The sequence below is a fragment of the Lithobates pipiens genome, unplaced genomic scaffold (genome assembly GCF_037356315.1).
Source record: "Lithobates pipiens isolate NorthernLeopardFrog02 unplaced genomic scaffold, aLitPip1_a1.2 Scaffold_16, whole genome shotgun sequence".
Taxonomy (NCBI): Eukaryota; Metazoa; Chordata; class Amphibia; order Anura; family Ranidae; genus Lithobates; species Lithobates pipiens.
The window spans coordinates 50,266,977-50,284,558 of NW_027507748.1; the positions used below are offsets into that span (position 1 = coordinate 50,266,977).

Consider the following 17,582-nt stretch of genomic DNA (forward strand, 5'->3'; position numbering starts at 1 on the left):
GGCAAGTGCCAAGCTGCATCTGGTGGCAGGCGACAGTGGCAAGTGACAAATGACTGATTCTGCATTATGGTGAGTTAAACTGTTTCTTTATATATATGACAATGTAATAATAAAAATATTTTCAGTCATTGATGCACTAAAACCAGCCACTCCCCCATCAACCCCCATTCCTAAAAGCCCCCACTCCCCCTGGAAACATTTTCTTCTATGACACCGGCCCCTGGTACCAAAAAAGGTTGGGGACCACTGCTTTAGATGATCTCACAACACCTACAGCGGCCATAATGTGGTAAATCTGAAATACTTTTATAACAAAAATATTGCATTATGGCCACTAGATGGAGCTGATGATCATAGGAAATCACTGTATACAGCAAACTACGGTCCGAATTTGTCATAGATGGCTGAATGCGTGTCCCATCTGTCTAACATGTTTTTTTTTTTTTATAGACCCCAATGCCAAAAAAATTCTGAACGCTGAGGTGATAAAAGACAGTTTATGCAAACAGCCACCCAGTTCTTGGAAGTCTACAGTAGCTTGGTGTATAGACATCTGTATAAGATCTTTTAAATTTCATAGATTAAAAAAACAAATTACGTTTTAATACAGTCTCATGCATATTAACTTAAAATGTAAGGAGGCAGGCAAAGTAAATGGATGCCTCAATTGAAAGGGAAGTGATAGAGAAGGGAAGGGTATGTGGAAAGGGAAAAGGGAAAGCAAAAGGGAAGGGAAACAAGTAAAGAATATGTTTGTATCACACCAACCAATCAAATTTCAACTCTCAATCATTCACGGGAAGGATATAAGATAAAGACAGACATCTGATTGGTTGTTGTCGGCAAGAGGCAATTCAGTCTTGTAACTTTGACCAATAATATCCCCCATTTATATAACAAGATTTTGGAATATCAAGTAATGAATGGTTGCAGCTCTTACTTTTAACCGTGAGATACATGGACTTGCTGACGTCAGCTCCAACATCGTTGCTGACCTTGCAGAGGTAGTATCCGCTATCTTCCTCCAGAATGTGTTTTATCAATAAGGAGCCATTACCGAGAAGCTGTATTCGTCCGTTCAATGCGATTGGCTGAAACTGGGGAACTCCAGCACCTGCAGGAAGAGAGGGGCGTATCAGACACCTTACCTTCCGTAAGATCCAACTTCTTGTAATACAAGCCTACTTTATTTGGTTCTGCAGGGAAAGGGTCCTCACAGCCTTAAAAGACTTCCAATTAAGCCCTCAACAAAATAAGCTGCCCTTGCAAACGTAGCAATTCGAGGACTGAGACGAACCATTTAGCACTAACAGGGGTGCTAACAATGAGCTGCTTTTATTTATGTAAAACCTTTATCCTAACAGGAAAAATAAAACTGTTGCTGTAACTGCTTATAAAGTGTTAGCTGGAGCTTGGCTTAATTTTTGTTAGTGTACTTAAATCTACTAGTATATATAACACTTCCCTCCCCCAGACTGACAATGCTGCTGCCCAAATGTGCCCCCTGTACTCCTTCGATTTAGATCACCAGGTGAAAACAGAGGGGGTAAAAGCCTAAAAGAAAACTAATGCAACCACCACATCTAATGATTGGTTAGCTGCAATACAGTGCTGCAAAAAAAAATTTTCTCCTCCTTCCTTATTTTTTATTGTTTTGCATATTTGTCATACTTAAATGATTAAGAAAATCAAACAAATTGAACAATTACACAAAGATAACCCAAGTAAATACAAAATGCAGTTTTTTTAATGATTTAATTTAGGGTAAAAAAGCTGTCCAAACCTGCCTGGCTTTATGTGAAAAAGTAATTGCCCCCTAAAGCTAATAACTGGTTGGGCCACCCTTGGCGGCAACAACTGCAATCAAGCGTTTGCGATAACTGGCAATGAGAGTTTCACGTTGCTGTGGAGTCATTTTGGCCCATAATGGTTCTCACCGTGGTTCGCTGGACTCCCAAAGCCGTAGAAATGACTTTGTAATGGTCTCTAGACTGATACATGTCGATTACTTTGTTTCTCATCTGTTCTTGAATTTCTTTAGATCAGAGTTATGCAATTAGCGGACCTCCAGCTGTTGCAGAACTACAATTCCCATGAAGACTCTGACAGCCACAAGCATGACACCCAGAGGCAGAGGCATGATGAAACTTGTAGTTTTGCCACAGCTGGAGGTCCACTAATTGCATATCCTTGCTTAAAATCGTGGCATAATGTGTTTTTGAGATCTTTTAGCCTGCTTCACTTTGTCAGACAGCTTTTATATAAATGATTACTTGATTCAACAGATCTGGCAGTACTCAGGCCTGGCAAGTGAAATTTTACTCAGATTTAAAAAAAAATGTAGTTAATCACGGTTCATTCATGATATAGCAAAGGGGGGGGGGGGCAATTACATTTTCACATAGGGCCAGGCAGATCTGGACAGACTTTTTTCCCTTAATAAATCAAATCATAATTTAAAAACTGCATTTTGTATTTAATCAGGTTATCTTTGTGTAATATTAAAATTAGTTATCATTTGAGTGCAACAAATATGCAAAAAAATCAGGAAGGGGGCAAATATTTTTTTCATAGAACTGTATAAAACACCCCTCCCTTCAGACTGACAATGCTGCTGCCCAGGGCTCAAGTCCTGCGGGAACGCATGGGAATGGAGTTCCTGTACTTTTTCCACAACAGGAACTCCGTTAGCAGCCGTGTCCTGCAAGACTTTGAAGTATGCAAGCTGTGTGTCAGGTGCTACACCAGCAGCCGCCGACACAGCTCGCAATTGTAAGTGCCTCACACCTGACCATTCAGGCATTGCCAGTAGGGGGACCCATGACAGCTTCCACTTCGATCTACCTGTCAATCACAGCTAGCTGACGGGTAGATCAGGTCTAGGTCTAGCTGACGGGTAGATCAGGTCTAGGTCTAGCTGACGGGTAGATCAGGTCTAGGTCTAGCTGACGGGTAGATCAGGTCTAGGTCTAGCTGACGGGTAGATCAGGTCTAGGTCTAGCTGACGGGTAGATCAGGTCTAGGTCTAGCTGACGGGTAGATCAGGTCTAGGTCTAGCTGACGGGTAGATCAGGTCTAGGTCTAGCTGACGGGTAGATCAGGTCTAGGTCTAGCTGACGGGTAGATCAGGTCTAGGTCTAGCTGACGGGTAGATCAGGTCTAGGTCTAGCTGACGGGTATATCAGGCCTAGGTCTAGCTGACGGGTAGATCAGGTCTAGGTCTAGCTGACGGGTATATCAGGCCTAGGTCTAGCTGACGGGTAGATCAGGTCTAGGTCTAGCTGACGGGTAGATCAGGTCTAGGTCTAGCTGACGGGTAGATCAGGTCTAGGTCTAGCTGACGGGTAGATCAGGTCTAGGTCTAGCTGACGGGTAGATCAGGCCTAGGTCTAGCTGACGGGTAGATCAGGTCTAGGTCTAGCTGACGGGTAGATCAGGTCTAGGTCTAGCTGACGGGTAGATCAGGTCTAGGTCTAGCTGACGGGTAGATCAGGCCTAGGTCTAGCTGACGGGTAGATCAGCTATTCTGCTCACAGGACATGCAGGGAGAGAGGTGAGCATTTTTTTTTTTTTTTGGTGGGGGAGTGGATCTTGGGTGGGAGTTCCCACACTTTTTTCCCCAGGACTTGACCCCTACTGCTGCCCAAATGTGCTCCCTGTGCTCCTTCATCCGTAGTGGGGGCACTTTAATGCAGGAAGCTTGTTACTAGTCAGATCACCAGGTGAAAACAGAAAACTAATGCAGCCACCATATCTAATAACTGGTAATCTGCAATAAATTACATTTTCTTTTGGGTATAATACAGTTTTAATATGTGCATCGTGCACTTTCCATTTAAATAAGCTTTGTTGTCAATCAGTATGATGTAGTGGAGGGGGGCGGATGCAGACAACTTTTTCCGGGGTGTCAGACATTGGACTGCACATTTATTAGCTGCTTTACCGCATCAGCCGAAGGAGGTTAAACTTCTTAGCAATAATATTTAGTGAATTTACCCACTCGTCACCACTGGAAAGAATGTCTTCTTTAACAAAATTTAAACCGTATTCGATGTTTTGTGGCCTTTTCACCTCGATGTTTCTGTTTTCTCAGTTTGAGCAGTTAATATGGTAATGAGAGAGTGTGTGCGCGTTTGGTGATTAAGCTTTTCGCTCGATTTCCCGAGGGAATGAATAAATTGCAATGTAACAGCAGACACAACTCACACGCTCTCATGACCGAGACATGCAGCCGCAGACATCTAAAGCCATCGTTTTTTTTTATGAACATCTCCTAGTTCCCATCCGTTCAGTTCACAATGATAATGGTTAAGTGCACTTGTCACCTACATCCAGACATTTTGTCAGCAAATATTACGCATGCGGATGCTTTAAGAATTAGTAACGTCCCCGAAAAACATTTCATTAAAATAACGATTTGGGCTTCCCACTCGACAAAAATAATGTGTGGGGCTGTCCAATGGGCTAAAATAATGATTGGGATTGTCCATGAGACTAGGGTTGTCAGAAGGACTAAAACAATAGACGGGACTGTTTGCGGTACTAAAACAATGGGTGGGGCCATCCACCAGACTAAAACCATAAAGGGACTATCCACATGATTTAAAAGTATGGGGCTGTCCACAGGACTAAAACCATGATGGGACTTACCACATGATTTAAAATTTAGTGGAACTGTCCACTAGAGTAAAACTATGATAGGACTGTTCATGTGACAAAACCAGGATGATTGCCCATATGGCTTCAACCATGGGGGTCTGTCCACAAGACTAAGCCCTTGTACACATTCCGACAACAAAATCCGTTGGATTTTGTCCGACGGATTTTGTCAGAAACTGGTGTTGCATACACACGGTTGGACAAAGTTGTCGGAAAATCCGATCGGACGTCATTTAGTTACGACGGGACTACGTTCAGGCTAGTAGCCAATAGCTTTGGTCTAGGAATTTGATCTGAGTATGCGTGGCACTTTGTCCAATCGGAATTCTCTACAAACGATCGGACAAAGTCCGATCGGATCATGTTGTCGGAAAATTTTATAGCCCAGCTCTAAAACTTTGTCGGTCAGATATTCTGACTGAAACAGTCCGATGGAGCCCACACACGGTCGGATTATCCAACAACACGGTCCGATTGGACATCTTCCGTTGGAATGTCCAACCGTGTGTACAAGGGCTTAAACCATTAAGGGGCTTTCTACATGTAGGCAGGATGAGGGAGGGCTAGAGTTAATATTTTTCCAGGATGTTTCTTGGTGGGCTTTCTTGAGTCCAACCCACTGGTCCTGTATCATTATTAAAGGGACAGGGGTCTGATCAAGGAGGGTGCATAATACAATATGGGTGGAGCTGTCCACAGGACTAAAACCATGATGGGGCTGTCCACAAGACCTAAATGATGGGGGAGGGGAGGGGTGTCCACAACTAAGACCATGATAGGGTTGTCCAATTAACTTAAGCATAAGTTAAGGGGCTGTCACAGGACTAAAACCATGGGGCTGTCCATGTGGTTTAAACAATAGATGTCCACAGGGCTAAAACTATGATGGTACTGTCCACGTGACTTAAATAATAGGAGGAGGGGGCTGTCCATAGAACTAAAACCATGATGGTACTGTCCACATGACTTAAATAATAGGAGGAGGGGGCTGTCCACAGAACTAAAACCATGATGGGGCTGCCCATGTGACCTAAACAGCAGATGGGTCTGTCCACAGAGCTAAAACTATGTCGGGGCTCTCCACAGGACTAAAGCATAGGGAGGGGCTGTCCACAGGACTAAAACCATGGGGCTGTCTAGATGGATTAAACAATGAGTGAGGATGTCCAGAGGGCTAAAACCATGATGGTACTGTCCATGTAACTTAAATAATGGGGGGGGGGGGGGCTGGGGGCTGTCTACAGGACTAAAATCATGATGGGGCTTGTCCATGTGACCTAAACAGTGGATAGGGCTGTCCACTGGGCTAAAACTATGAAGGGGCTGTCCAAAGGACTAAAACATGGAGGGGGGGGGCTGTCCACAGGACTAAAACCATGAAGCTGTCCACGTGGCCTAAACAGTGGGTGAGGATGTCCAGAGGGCTAACACCATGATGGTACTGTCCACATGACTTAAATAATGGGGGCTGCCTACGGGGCTGAAACCATGATGGGGTTGACGATGTGACTTGAACAGTGAATGGGGCTGTCCACGGGTCTAATACCACAATGGGGCTGTCCACATGACTTAAACAATTGGGGGGGGGGCTGTCTACAGGTCTAAAACCATGATGGGATTGTCCATGTGACCTAAAGAGTGGTGGAACTGTCCAATGGACTAAAACCTAAAACAATGGGTGGGGCTGGCCACAGGAACAAAACAATGGATGAGTCTGTTTTAACAGGCTGTATATGGGAATAAACGTATACGTGGGACTGCCCAGGATACATAAGTAAGGGGGAGAAACGTGTTTTGGCAACAACAGAAACAAATGGACTACAAGGTCAGAGGCATAGCAACTGTTTATATCCAACGATCGATAGGGTGGCTACACTATATGCAAATTTTCCCATCCAGATGCAATGCATATTCCTCAGATTTCAGAATAGGTGGTACTAGGCCCCTGCTGGATTCAACCTTATTCATGCTGGGAAAGACACAGGACAGATGACTTATGATACAAGGCATGGTTGTGGGTATTACCTTTTGAGTACTTCCACACAATGGTAGGTACAGGATATCCCTCTGCAGAGCAATTCAGTATCACAGCTTTTCGAAAAATGCCATCTTGGTCGGTGGGTTGCACCACAAATCGAGGAGGAACTGGAAAAAGATTGGATAATTGATGATTGTTTTATTAAACGTCCAATAATGTACTTTAATCTTTTTGGAAACAAATGAATCAGCTTTTTTTTCTATCTATACCTATTTAATCAATATAATACAATAAACTCCAGTTCTTTGCCAAGTACATAGAATATTCACATCAGTTCCCGCCCCTGAGGAGCTTATACTGAAATCTAAGGTCTCTAGCAATGTCGTAATACACACAGGATCTTAGGAACAGGTGTTAAAGCAGTTTCATCTGTGACTGGGCTCCTGTTCTTATGGGGCCAGTTCCAGCTCCTGCCCCAAGAGCACACCAGTGGAGCTTAGCATGCATTCCCCCTATACCAATAAATTCCACAATCCTTTACAAAGTACACAGACTATTCACACCAGTCTCCTCCCCCGAGGAGCTTATAATGCAATCTAATGTCCCTTATTATAATAGTAATAATAATAATGTCCCTAATTGTTCCTAATACATACATGCAGGAGCTTAGGAAGAGGATTTGAAGCAGTTGTATCTGCTTATGGGGTTCAGCACACCAATAGAGCTTAGCATGCATTTTCCCAAATAGATCAACAGAGCCAGTCAAGCAAGTTACAAAATAGATGTAGGGTACAAAGCTGCCATCACATGACTATCACGTGATCCAACGCTATAAGACCATGTGCAGCTCTGCAGTGGAGAAAAAGTAAAAAAAACACTCCACTAGCACACGCTGCAGATGGGCACTGATAAGACGGCACTGATGGGTGGCACTGATAGATGTCACTGATGGACGCTGGTAGGTGGTATTGATAGGCAGCACTGGTGATGAGGCACTGATTGGTGACATTTATAGGTGGCACTGCAGGCACTGATAGGTGACACTGTGGGAATTGATAGGTGACACTGTGGGCACTGATGGGTGGTACTGTGGGTACTGGTAGGTGGCGCTGGTGAGCACTGTAGGCAGCACTGTTGTGCACTGGTAGGTGGCACAGAAGCCTCTGCAGAGGCTCTCCACGATCGGGAATGATGTCCCTCTCACAGCCGCTGGTGATCGGCTTTTTTTTTTAGCGTGAGGAGAAAAAATAACCGCCTCTGTTTACCTCACATGATCAGCTGTCATTGGCTGACAGCTGATCACACGGTAAGGGTTCCGGATCGACCCCTTACTCCGATCTGCGATCGGCCGAGTCTCAGACTCGCTGATCACAGAGCGCGCCAAAATGTGCAAAACCTGCAAAAATGGTTCTGGTGGAAATGTGATTAAACTAAAAAAAAATAAAAATACATTTTGTAACTGTTCTTGGCCTTTACCAGCAAACGAAAGATCTATCCGATTAGTAATTTTAATGATTGCATCTAAACTTTGATAAAGTTCATTGGGCCCCCGATGAAAGGGGAAGTGTTGTTGGCCCCAGAAACGCGTTGGCTGTTTTATGCGATCATGATGAGTAATTTAAGCAGTTTGGTCTGGTGCTCCTCTTGAATGCTTGGGATTCAGTGCAGCAGAGCTATCAGGTCACTACAGGAATTTAGAATCTCATTGGATTTCTGGTAGAATCGACCAACATTTTTTCTGCATTTTTTCCTGTACTTTTAAAGGGATGAAACATGGGGAAATGTGCATGTATTGCAAGGAGGTATGATATATACACTATATCAATAGTCATCAACCCTGTCCTCAGGACCCACCAACAGGCCAGGTTTTATGTATTACCTTGGAGAGATGCAGACCAGAATACTGCAATCACTGAGCAGCAAATGATATCACCTGTGATGTATTTCAGTTATCTTGCAAACCTGGCCTGTTAGTGGGCCCTGAGGACAGGGTTGACGACCACTGCACTATATTAGCAAAAGTATTGGTACACCTGCCTTTACACAAATGCATTCTCCACTCTGAACTCTAATTACTCTCTATTGGGTTGCAGGCCAGTCAAGTTTCTCCACCTCAAATTCGCTCATCCATGTCTTTATGAACCTTGCTTTGTGCATTGGTCAAAATCATTTGGTGGAGGGGGAAATATGGTGTGGAGTTGTTTTTCCGGGGTTGGGTTTGGCCCCTTAGTTTCAGTGAAGGGAACTCTTATGCCCCGTACACACGAGCGGACTTTTCGACATCCAAACTCCGACGGACTGAGTCCGGCGGACTATCCGATCGTGTGTGGGCTGCAACGGACTTTAGCGAAGCTAAAGTCTGACGGACTTTAGAAATGAAGCATGCTTTAAATTTTCCCGACGGAACTCCGCCGGACCCGGTCCCCTTTGAAAAATCCGCTCGTGTGTGTGCTACTCCGACGGACTAAAACCGACGCTAGGGCAGCTATTGGCTACTGTCTAGGAACTTCCTACGTCGAATCCAGTCGTACGTCATCACGTTCGACTCCGTCGGAGTTTGGTGTGATGGTGTGTGGTCAAGTCCGTTCGGTCGAAAAGTCCGCCAGAACTCCGTCGGAACTCCGGCGGAACTCCGGCGGAACTCCTTTGGAGGTCTGTCAGACTTAATCCCTCTCGTGTGTACGGGGCATTAAGGTGTCAGCATACCAAGACATTTTGGACAATTTCATGCTCCCAACTTTGGGGGAACAGTTTGGGGATGGCCCCTTCCTGTTCCAACATGACTGCATACCAGTGCACAAAGCAAGGTCCACAAAGACATGGATGAGTGAGTCTGGGGTAGAGGAACTTGACTGGCCTGCACAGAGTCCTCACCTCAACCCAATAGAACACCTTTGGGATGAATTAAAGTGGAGACTGTGAGCCAGGCCTTCTCGTCCAACATCAGTGCCTGACCTCACAAATGCGCTTCTGGGAGAATGGTCAAACATTCCCATAAACACACTCCTAAACCTTGTGGACGGCCTTCCCAGAGGAGTTGAAGCTGTTATAGCTGCAAAGTGTGAGCCAACTCAATATTGAACCCTACAGACTAAGACTGGGATAACATTAAAGTTCATGTGCGTGTAAAGGCATGTGTCACAATACTTTTGACAATAAAGTGTATTTTTATGCCCATTAGGGCTTGTAAGGGAGGCACGGAAACGGAGGCTAAAAGCCGTAGGTCAGGGATCCTCAAACTACGGCCTTCTAGCTGTTGTGAAACTACACATCCCATGAGGCATTGTAAAACTCTGACATTCACAGACATGACTAGGCATGATGGGAATTGTAGTTCCTGAACAACTGGAGGGCCATAGTTTGAAGACCCATGCCGTAGGTGAATGGGCTGGGCATGACAAATGTCAGGGGAAAGGAAGGAAGGGGTTAAGTTGCAAAGGAAGAGAGAGAGGGGGTGGAGCTACGGGAAGAAAGGAAGAGGGGTGGAGCGTAATAAAAGGAGGGGGAGGAGCTGTAAAAAACAAGCGTGGGACAGAGCAGGAAGAAGTTGGCCACCCACCCGCCCAACTGGGTTGTAGGTTTAAGATGTGTTTATGTGATGTGTTGTTTTTCTTGTTGTTGGTCTGTGTTTATTTCTCTTTCAGGGATCGGTGATGCGGGTCATAACAGCTATAACGGCGGTTCTTTTGGTCTTTGATGGGGCAGGAAAACTGATGTGATGGAAGTGTGTGGGGGGGGGGGCTCATAGGTGGTATGTGCCCCCCTTTTGGTGTATCCCAGCGGAAGGGTAGGCTGGAATAAGGGATTGGTGGCACTGCGGGAAAGGGGGTCGTCTCCGGGCTGATAAAACGGCCGGAGGCCTGGTATGGTAAAGTTTTGGTCGCGCAGTGTACTGGTGGAGAGTGTCAAGTTAAAGGTGGAAAACCAAGGTACCGTCAAAGACCAAAATGACTGGGAGGTAAAATTTCCATTGCTGAATAGTGTTGTATATATAGTTAATAGAGTTATTTAAGTTTGGTTTGAAGATTTGTTAATAAAGGCTGCAATGGCCATTTACACTCCAAACTCCGGTGTGGTCTATTTATTGGAAAGGGGGAAGGTAATAAGGGAAGGGAAGGGGGGGCCAAAGGGAAAAATGGGGGTATACGGGGAGTGAGTGATATACCAAATACATTGGTCATGTATACAAGCCCTCCGCACACGGGGTTGACTATCTGCAGTGCTTTCCTTCCAACGTTTTAATGCACCTAGGAGGGACAGGTACAGCATCCTGCCCTGTTGCAGACAGCCTGTCAAAGTTTATGGCAGGCTATGCCTGGACAAGGCTGAATGCTGTACCATCATTTAAGGCGTTCTGCATTCAGAGACAAAGACCAGGGTGTGCTAAAATGCCAGGAGGGAACCACTGCAGATAGACAGCCCAATGTCCAAGGGGCCTTAAAATGGAATTCCAACTAAAATGAAAACAAAAATGTAGGAATCAGGTCATGGTGACTTCCATCATTGGGTGCGTCTTCTTGACAGTTCCCCTTTTAAAGGGTTAGTTCACCTTTACCAAAAAACTTCCTATGCAGATAAGGGGCTTCTGTACAGAAAAAAAAAACTGTGCAGCTTTGAATAAAGTTAAATAATGCCCTTGCTATAGTTGTAGGCCATTTATGTATCTCCTGAAGCCTGATTGAAGTACTCTCTAGGGCAGGGGTCTCAAACTGGAGGCCCTCCAGCTGTTGCAAAACTCAAGTCCCATGAGGCATTGCAAGGCTGACAGTTACAAGCATGACTCTCTCAGGCAGAGGCATAATGGGACTTATAGTTCCACAACAGCTGGAGGGCCACCAGTTTGAGACCCCTGCTCTAGGGCAATGATTCTCAACCAGGGTTCCTCCAAAAGTTGCTCGGGGTTCCTTCAGCATTGGGCAATTTCTGCCTCTCAGTTAAGTTCCTACTGACACCATTAATCTTTTTAGCTATCTGTAAGGAGGTAATTCTTCCCAAAGACCACAAGTATAAGGACCATTCTTCCCACTGACCATCGCACTATTGTATCATGAGTTGTAGAGTTCTAATTTTAAGCAGGGGTTCCCCGAGACTGGAGAACCATTTCAAGGGTTCCTCTGTGTTGAAAAGGTTGAGAAAGGCTGCTCTAGGGCGTAGCTAAGTAATGCCGCGTACACACGACTGGACTTTTCAACATCAAAGGTCCGACGGAACAATTCCGGCAGACCATTCGATCGTGTGTGGGCTGCAGCGGACTTTTGATTTGCAAACTTTAGACTTTAGAAATGGAACATGTTTCAAATTTTTCCGCCGGAACTCCGCCGGACCCAGTTCCTACCGAGAAATCCGCTCGTGTGTATGCTAGTCCGACGGACATAAACCGACGCGAGGGCAGCTATTGGCTACTGGCTATGAACTTCCTTATTCTAGTCCGGTCGAACGTCATCACGTTCGAATCCGTCGGACTTTGGTGTGATTGTGTGTGGCCAAGTCCGTTCATTCGGAAAGTCCGTCAGAACTCTGTCAGAACTCCCTCGAAAGTCTGTCGGACCTAGTCCCTCGAAAAGTCCGGTCGTGTGTATGCGGCATAAGGCCTAGTCATTCGTACTCACCTCCACCATCACAGGAGGGAGCTTTTTCTCCGATTTAAACCCACTCACATGCTCTCTCTCTCAGTAACTCTGAGCTCAGTGTTTGAGAGATCACTCCCATGATGGTGAGCAGTGATGACTAGGCCTCACTTAGCAACGTTCTAGTAGTATTCTGGTCAGACTTCATAGGGTATGTAAATGGCCTACACCTATAGAAGGGCATTATTCATCTTTAGTCAGAGCTGCACAGTTTGTTTTTATCTACAGACACCCCTTATCTGCATGGCCAGTGTTTTGGTAAAGATGAACTATCCCTTTAAAGCTATGTGCTAGCCATTTCTCAGGCATTTCTGGCATTGTTTTTCTATAACAAAAAAAAAAAATCAGCTAGACGTGAGGTGAATAATGCAGCTCCTCCATCTCCAGCCATCAGGGTGAGGCTGCTGCAGGAGAAACATGCCATGGAAGGTTGGTGGTTCCTAGGCAACCACTCTCATTTCCATCATGGCTTCCGTTCCTCTGGGCTTAGCAGTGACCTCCACATACCTTCAGGAAGAAAACAGAGTCAAGACATATTACCATATATAAAGCTTTCCGCAGCTTGGGAGACGGAGAAAAGAGAAATAATGGCTCCAGAAACAAGTCAATCTTTTTCTCTTTTGGATAATTTTATTATGAACAGACGTATACTGCAAAGGTTCTGCTACCATTCGCACCTTGGGATTGGTTTATGAGACAGTGCTGCCGCTCAAAGCAACCAATCCGAGCACTACATTGATTAGCTTAAAGCCGAACTCCGGGCACATATGAAACTTTTTCATCCCAACCTGAAAATACTTATTTCAGGGAGGTGGCGCTTTGCACCCCCACCCTCGCGAAATGTGGGCGTGGCTTAAATTGCACTACATATTGGGCATGGCTTAAAGGGCTTAAAAGTCTGAGATGACTTGCATACAGTTGTGCTCATAAGTTTACATACCCTGGCAGAAGTTATAATTTCTTGGCCATTTTTCAGTGAATACAGTATGAATGATAACACAAACTTTTCTTTCACTCATGGTTAGTGTTTGGCTGAAGCCATTTATTATCTTTTTAAATCATAATGGCAACACAAACTACCCAAATGACCCTGATCAAAAGTTTACATACCCCAGTTCTTAATACCATGTATTGCCCCCTTTAACATCAATGACAGCTTGAAGTCTTTTGTGGTATTTGTGGATGAGGCTCTTTACCTTCTCAGATGGTAAAGCTGGCAATTCCTCTTGGCAAAAAGCCTCCAGTTCCTGTAAATTCTTGGCCTGTCTTGCATGAACGGCACGTTTGAGATCTCCCCAGAGTTGTTCAATGATATTGAGGTCAGGAGACTGAGATGGACTCTCCAGAACCTTTACTTTATTCTGCTGTAACCAATGACAGGTCAACTTGACCTTGTGTTTTGGATCATTGTCATGTTGGAATATCCAAGTACGTCCCATGCGCAGCTTCCTGGCTGATGAATGCAAATGCTCCTCCAGTATTTTTTGATAACATACTGCATTCATCTTGGCAACAATTTTGACCAGATTCCCTATGCCTTTGTAGCTCCCACATCAACAAAACTTCAGCGATCCACCTCTGTACCTTTCATCATAGGCCTTGTTGACTCCTCCAAATGTAGCATTTAGGCTTCATGCACACGAGACGCAGATGCAAATGCTGCTGGACACATGTTGAAACCGGCGTTTAGAAACGCGCGTTTTGCCGCGATTTTTACCGCGATTTAGCGGCGTTTTACCGCGTTTGCGTCAAGAAGCGTTTAGTTAAGCTAACATCATAGACCCTCCCCAGCTCAAAAATTAACTATTTCAGCAATTTTGTGAGACCAGAGTGAGTAGCAGCAGCTGTGAGAGCTGTAGTGTACTTGTATTTAGCGTGTCACTTGCCACGGCACCTGCCACAAGTTGTGGATTGTCCACCTGCCACGTCACTTGCCATGTCATCTGCCACAAGTTGTGGATTGTCCAACTGCCACGTCACCTGCCACAAGTTGTGGATTGTCCACTTGCCACGTTACTTGCCACATCACCTGCCACGTCACTTGCCACCTCACCTGCCACAAGTTTTGGATTGTCCACTTGCCACGTCACTTGCCACGTCACTTGCCACAAGTTGGGGATTGTCCACTTGCCACATCACCTGCCACGTCACCTGTCACAAGTTGTGGATTGTCCACTTGCCACATCACTTGCCACCTGCCATGTCACTTGCCACAAGCTGTGGATTGTCCACTTGCCACGTCACTTGCCACGTCACCTGCCACGTCACTTGCCACGTCACCTGCCACAAGTTTTGGATTGTCCACTTGCCACGTCACTTGCCACGTCAGCTGCCACGTCACTTGCCACAAGATGTGGATTGTCCACTTGTCACATCACCTGCCACATCACTTGCCACATCACCTGCCACAAGTTTTGGATTGTCCACTTGCCACGTAACTTGCCACGTCACTTGCCACAAGTTGGGGATTGGCCACTTGCCACATCACCTGCCACGTCACCTGTCATAAGTTGTGGATTGTCCACTTGCCACATCACTTGCCACCTGCCATGTCACTTGCCACAAGCTGTGGATTTTCCACTTGCCACGTCACTTGCCACGTCACCTGCCACGTCACTTGCCACGTCACCTGCCACAAGTTTTGGATTGTCCACTTGCCACGTCACTTGCCACGTCAGCTGCCACAAGATGTGGATTGTCCACTTGTCACATCACCTGCCACATCACTTGCCACATCACCTGCCACGTCACCTGCCACAAGTTGTGGATTGTCCACTTGCCATGTCACTTGCCACATCACCTGCCACATCACTTGCCACGAGATGTTGATTGTCCACTTGCCACGTCACTTGCCACGTCACCTGCCACGTTACCTGCCACAAGTTTTGGATTGTCCACTTGCCACGTCACTTGCCACGTCAGCTGCCACGTCACTTGCCACAAGATGTGGATTGTCCACTTGTCACATCACCTGCCACATCACTTGCCACATCACCTGCCACGTCACCTGCCACAAGTTGTGGATTGTCCACTTGCCACGTCACTTGCCACATCACCTGCCACGTCACTTGCCACGAGATGTGGATTGTCCACTTGCCACGTCACTTGCCACGTCACCTGCCACGTCACTTGCCACGTCACCTGCCACAAGTTTTGGATTGTCCACTTGCCACGTCACTTGCCACGTCAGCTGCCACGTCAGCTGCCACGTCACTTGCCACAAGATGTGGATTGTCCACTTGTCACATCACCTGCCACATCACTTGCCACATCACCTGCCACGTCACCTGCCACAAGTTGTGGATTGTCCACTTGCCACATCACTTGCCACATCACCTGCCATGCCACCTGCTACAAGTTGTGGATTGTCCACTTGCCACGTCACCAGCCACATCACCTGCCACAAGTTGTGGATTGTCCACTTGCCACACCACTTTCCACGTCACCTGCCATGTCACCTGCCACAAGATGTGGATTGTCCACTTGCCACGTCCCTTGCCACGTCCCCTGCCACGTCACCTGCCACAAGTGGATTGTCCACTTGCCACATCACCTGCCACAAGTTGTGGATTGTCCACTTGCCACGTCACCTGACACAAGTTGTGGATTGTCCACTCGCCACGTCACTTGCCACATCCCCTGCCACAAGTGGATTGTCCACTTGCCACGTCACTTGCCACGTCCCCTGCCACAAGTGGATTGTCCACTTGCCACGTCACTTGACACGTCACCTGCCACAAGTTATGGATTGTCCACTTGCCACGTCACATGCCAGTCACCTGCCACAAGTTGTTGATTTTCCACTTTCCACGTCACCTGCCAGGTCACTTGCCACGTCACCTGCCACAAGTTGTGGATTGTCCACTTTCCACGTCACTTGCCACTTCACCTGCCACGTCACTTGCCACAAGTTGTGGATTGTCCACTTGCCACATCACTTGCCACCTGCCATGTCACTTGCCACAAGTTGTGGATTGTCCACTTGCCACCTGCCATGTCACTTGCCACAAGTTGTGGATTGTCCACTTGCAATTGTTTAAAATATTTTTCTAATGGTTTTTCATCATTTGCAATCATTTTTGAGATTTTTAATGTAAAAAAAAAGGTCACCTTTAAAAACGCATATAAACGCAAACGCGGTAGCGGCGTTTTGCCGCGTTTTGCCGCGTTTTGCGTCTGAAACGTGGAAATTTTTGCTTCTGAACGCATTTTTTTGCTTCTGGAAAAACGAGATTAAACGCAACTGCATAAAAACGGAAAAAAACGAGACTGTGTGCATGGACACATAGGATAACATTGATTGAGTTCAGGGGCAGTTGAAAAAACTGTCCAACTGCATCTGAACGCGCGTTTAACTGCGTCTCGTGTGCATGAGGCCTTATGGTTGTGTTCAAAAAGCTAAATTTTGGTCTCACACCAAATGACTTTGTGCCAGAAGGTTTGAGGCTTGTCTCTGTGCTGTTTGGCGTATTGTAAGCTGGATACTTTGTGGCATTTGCTTAGTAATGGCTTTCTTCTGGCAACTCGACCACGCAGCCCACCTTTCTTCACGTGTCTCATTATTGTGCATCTTGAAACAACCACACCCCATGTTTTCAGAGAGTCCTGTATTTCTCCGTGGTTTGGTTTCAACAGAACCCCTCATTTTTCACTTCTTGATTAGAGTTTGAACACTGCCAATTGGCATTCTCAATTCCTTGGGTATCTTTTTATATTCCTTTCCTGTTTTATACAGTTCAACTACCTTTTCCCGGTAGTTCCTTTTCTTTTGCTTTTCCCATGACTCAGAATCCAGAAACGTCAGTGCAGCACTGGATGAAATATGCAAGGGTATGTCAGGAGTCCATAGACGCATCGATCTTTTAGACACACTAATTGCAAGCAAACAGATCACAGGTGAGGATGGTTACCTTTAATAGCCATTTAAACCCCTTTGTGTTCACTTGTGTGCATGTTATCAGGCCAAAATCGCCAGGGTATGTAAACTTTTGGTCAGGGTCATTTGGGTAGTTTCTGCTGTGATTATGATTTAAAAAGAGTAAACACAGTTCATTGTTAATAAATGGCTTCAGCCAAACACTAACCATGAGTGAAAAATGTTTTTGTGTTATTCATATTCTCTGGAAAATGGGCAAGAAATCATAAATTCTGCCAGGGTATGTAAACTTATGAGCACAACTGTATGTGGCAGTGTACAGTGTCAGTTTTTTATTTTTATGTATTTTTTTTTTTAAATGTAATTTTTTTTTTTTTTGCCCTGTTGCCCTGCTCACACACGCAAATGCAAGTCCAGGGTGCACACACGTATTTAAATCACG

The 17,582-nt window shown here is 45.7% G+C and overlaps 1 protein-coding gene across 4 annotated transcripts in view; it reads right to left on the reverse strand.

The window, feature by feature from the left end:
• DSCAM (DS cell adhesion molecule) overlaps positions 1 to 17,582 on the reverse strand; it is a 730,792-nt gene that overhangs the window by 361,389 nt on the left and 351,821 nt on the right. For all 4 annotated transcript variants that reach the window (XM_077479889.1, XM_077479887.1, XM_077479888.1 and 1 more), the window contains exons 10-11: positions 6,685 to 6,804; positions 941 to 1,114 (exon numbers count right to left, since the gene is read on the reverse strand). In XM_077479889.1, the coding sequence (XP_077336015.1) occupies positions 941 to 1,114; positions 6,685 to 6,804 (294 nt within the window). The remainder of the gene's footprint in view (positions 1 to 940; positions 1,115 to 6,684; positions 6,805 to 17,582) is intronic.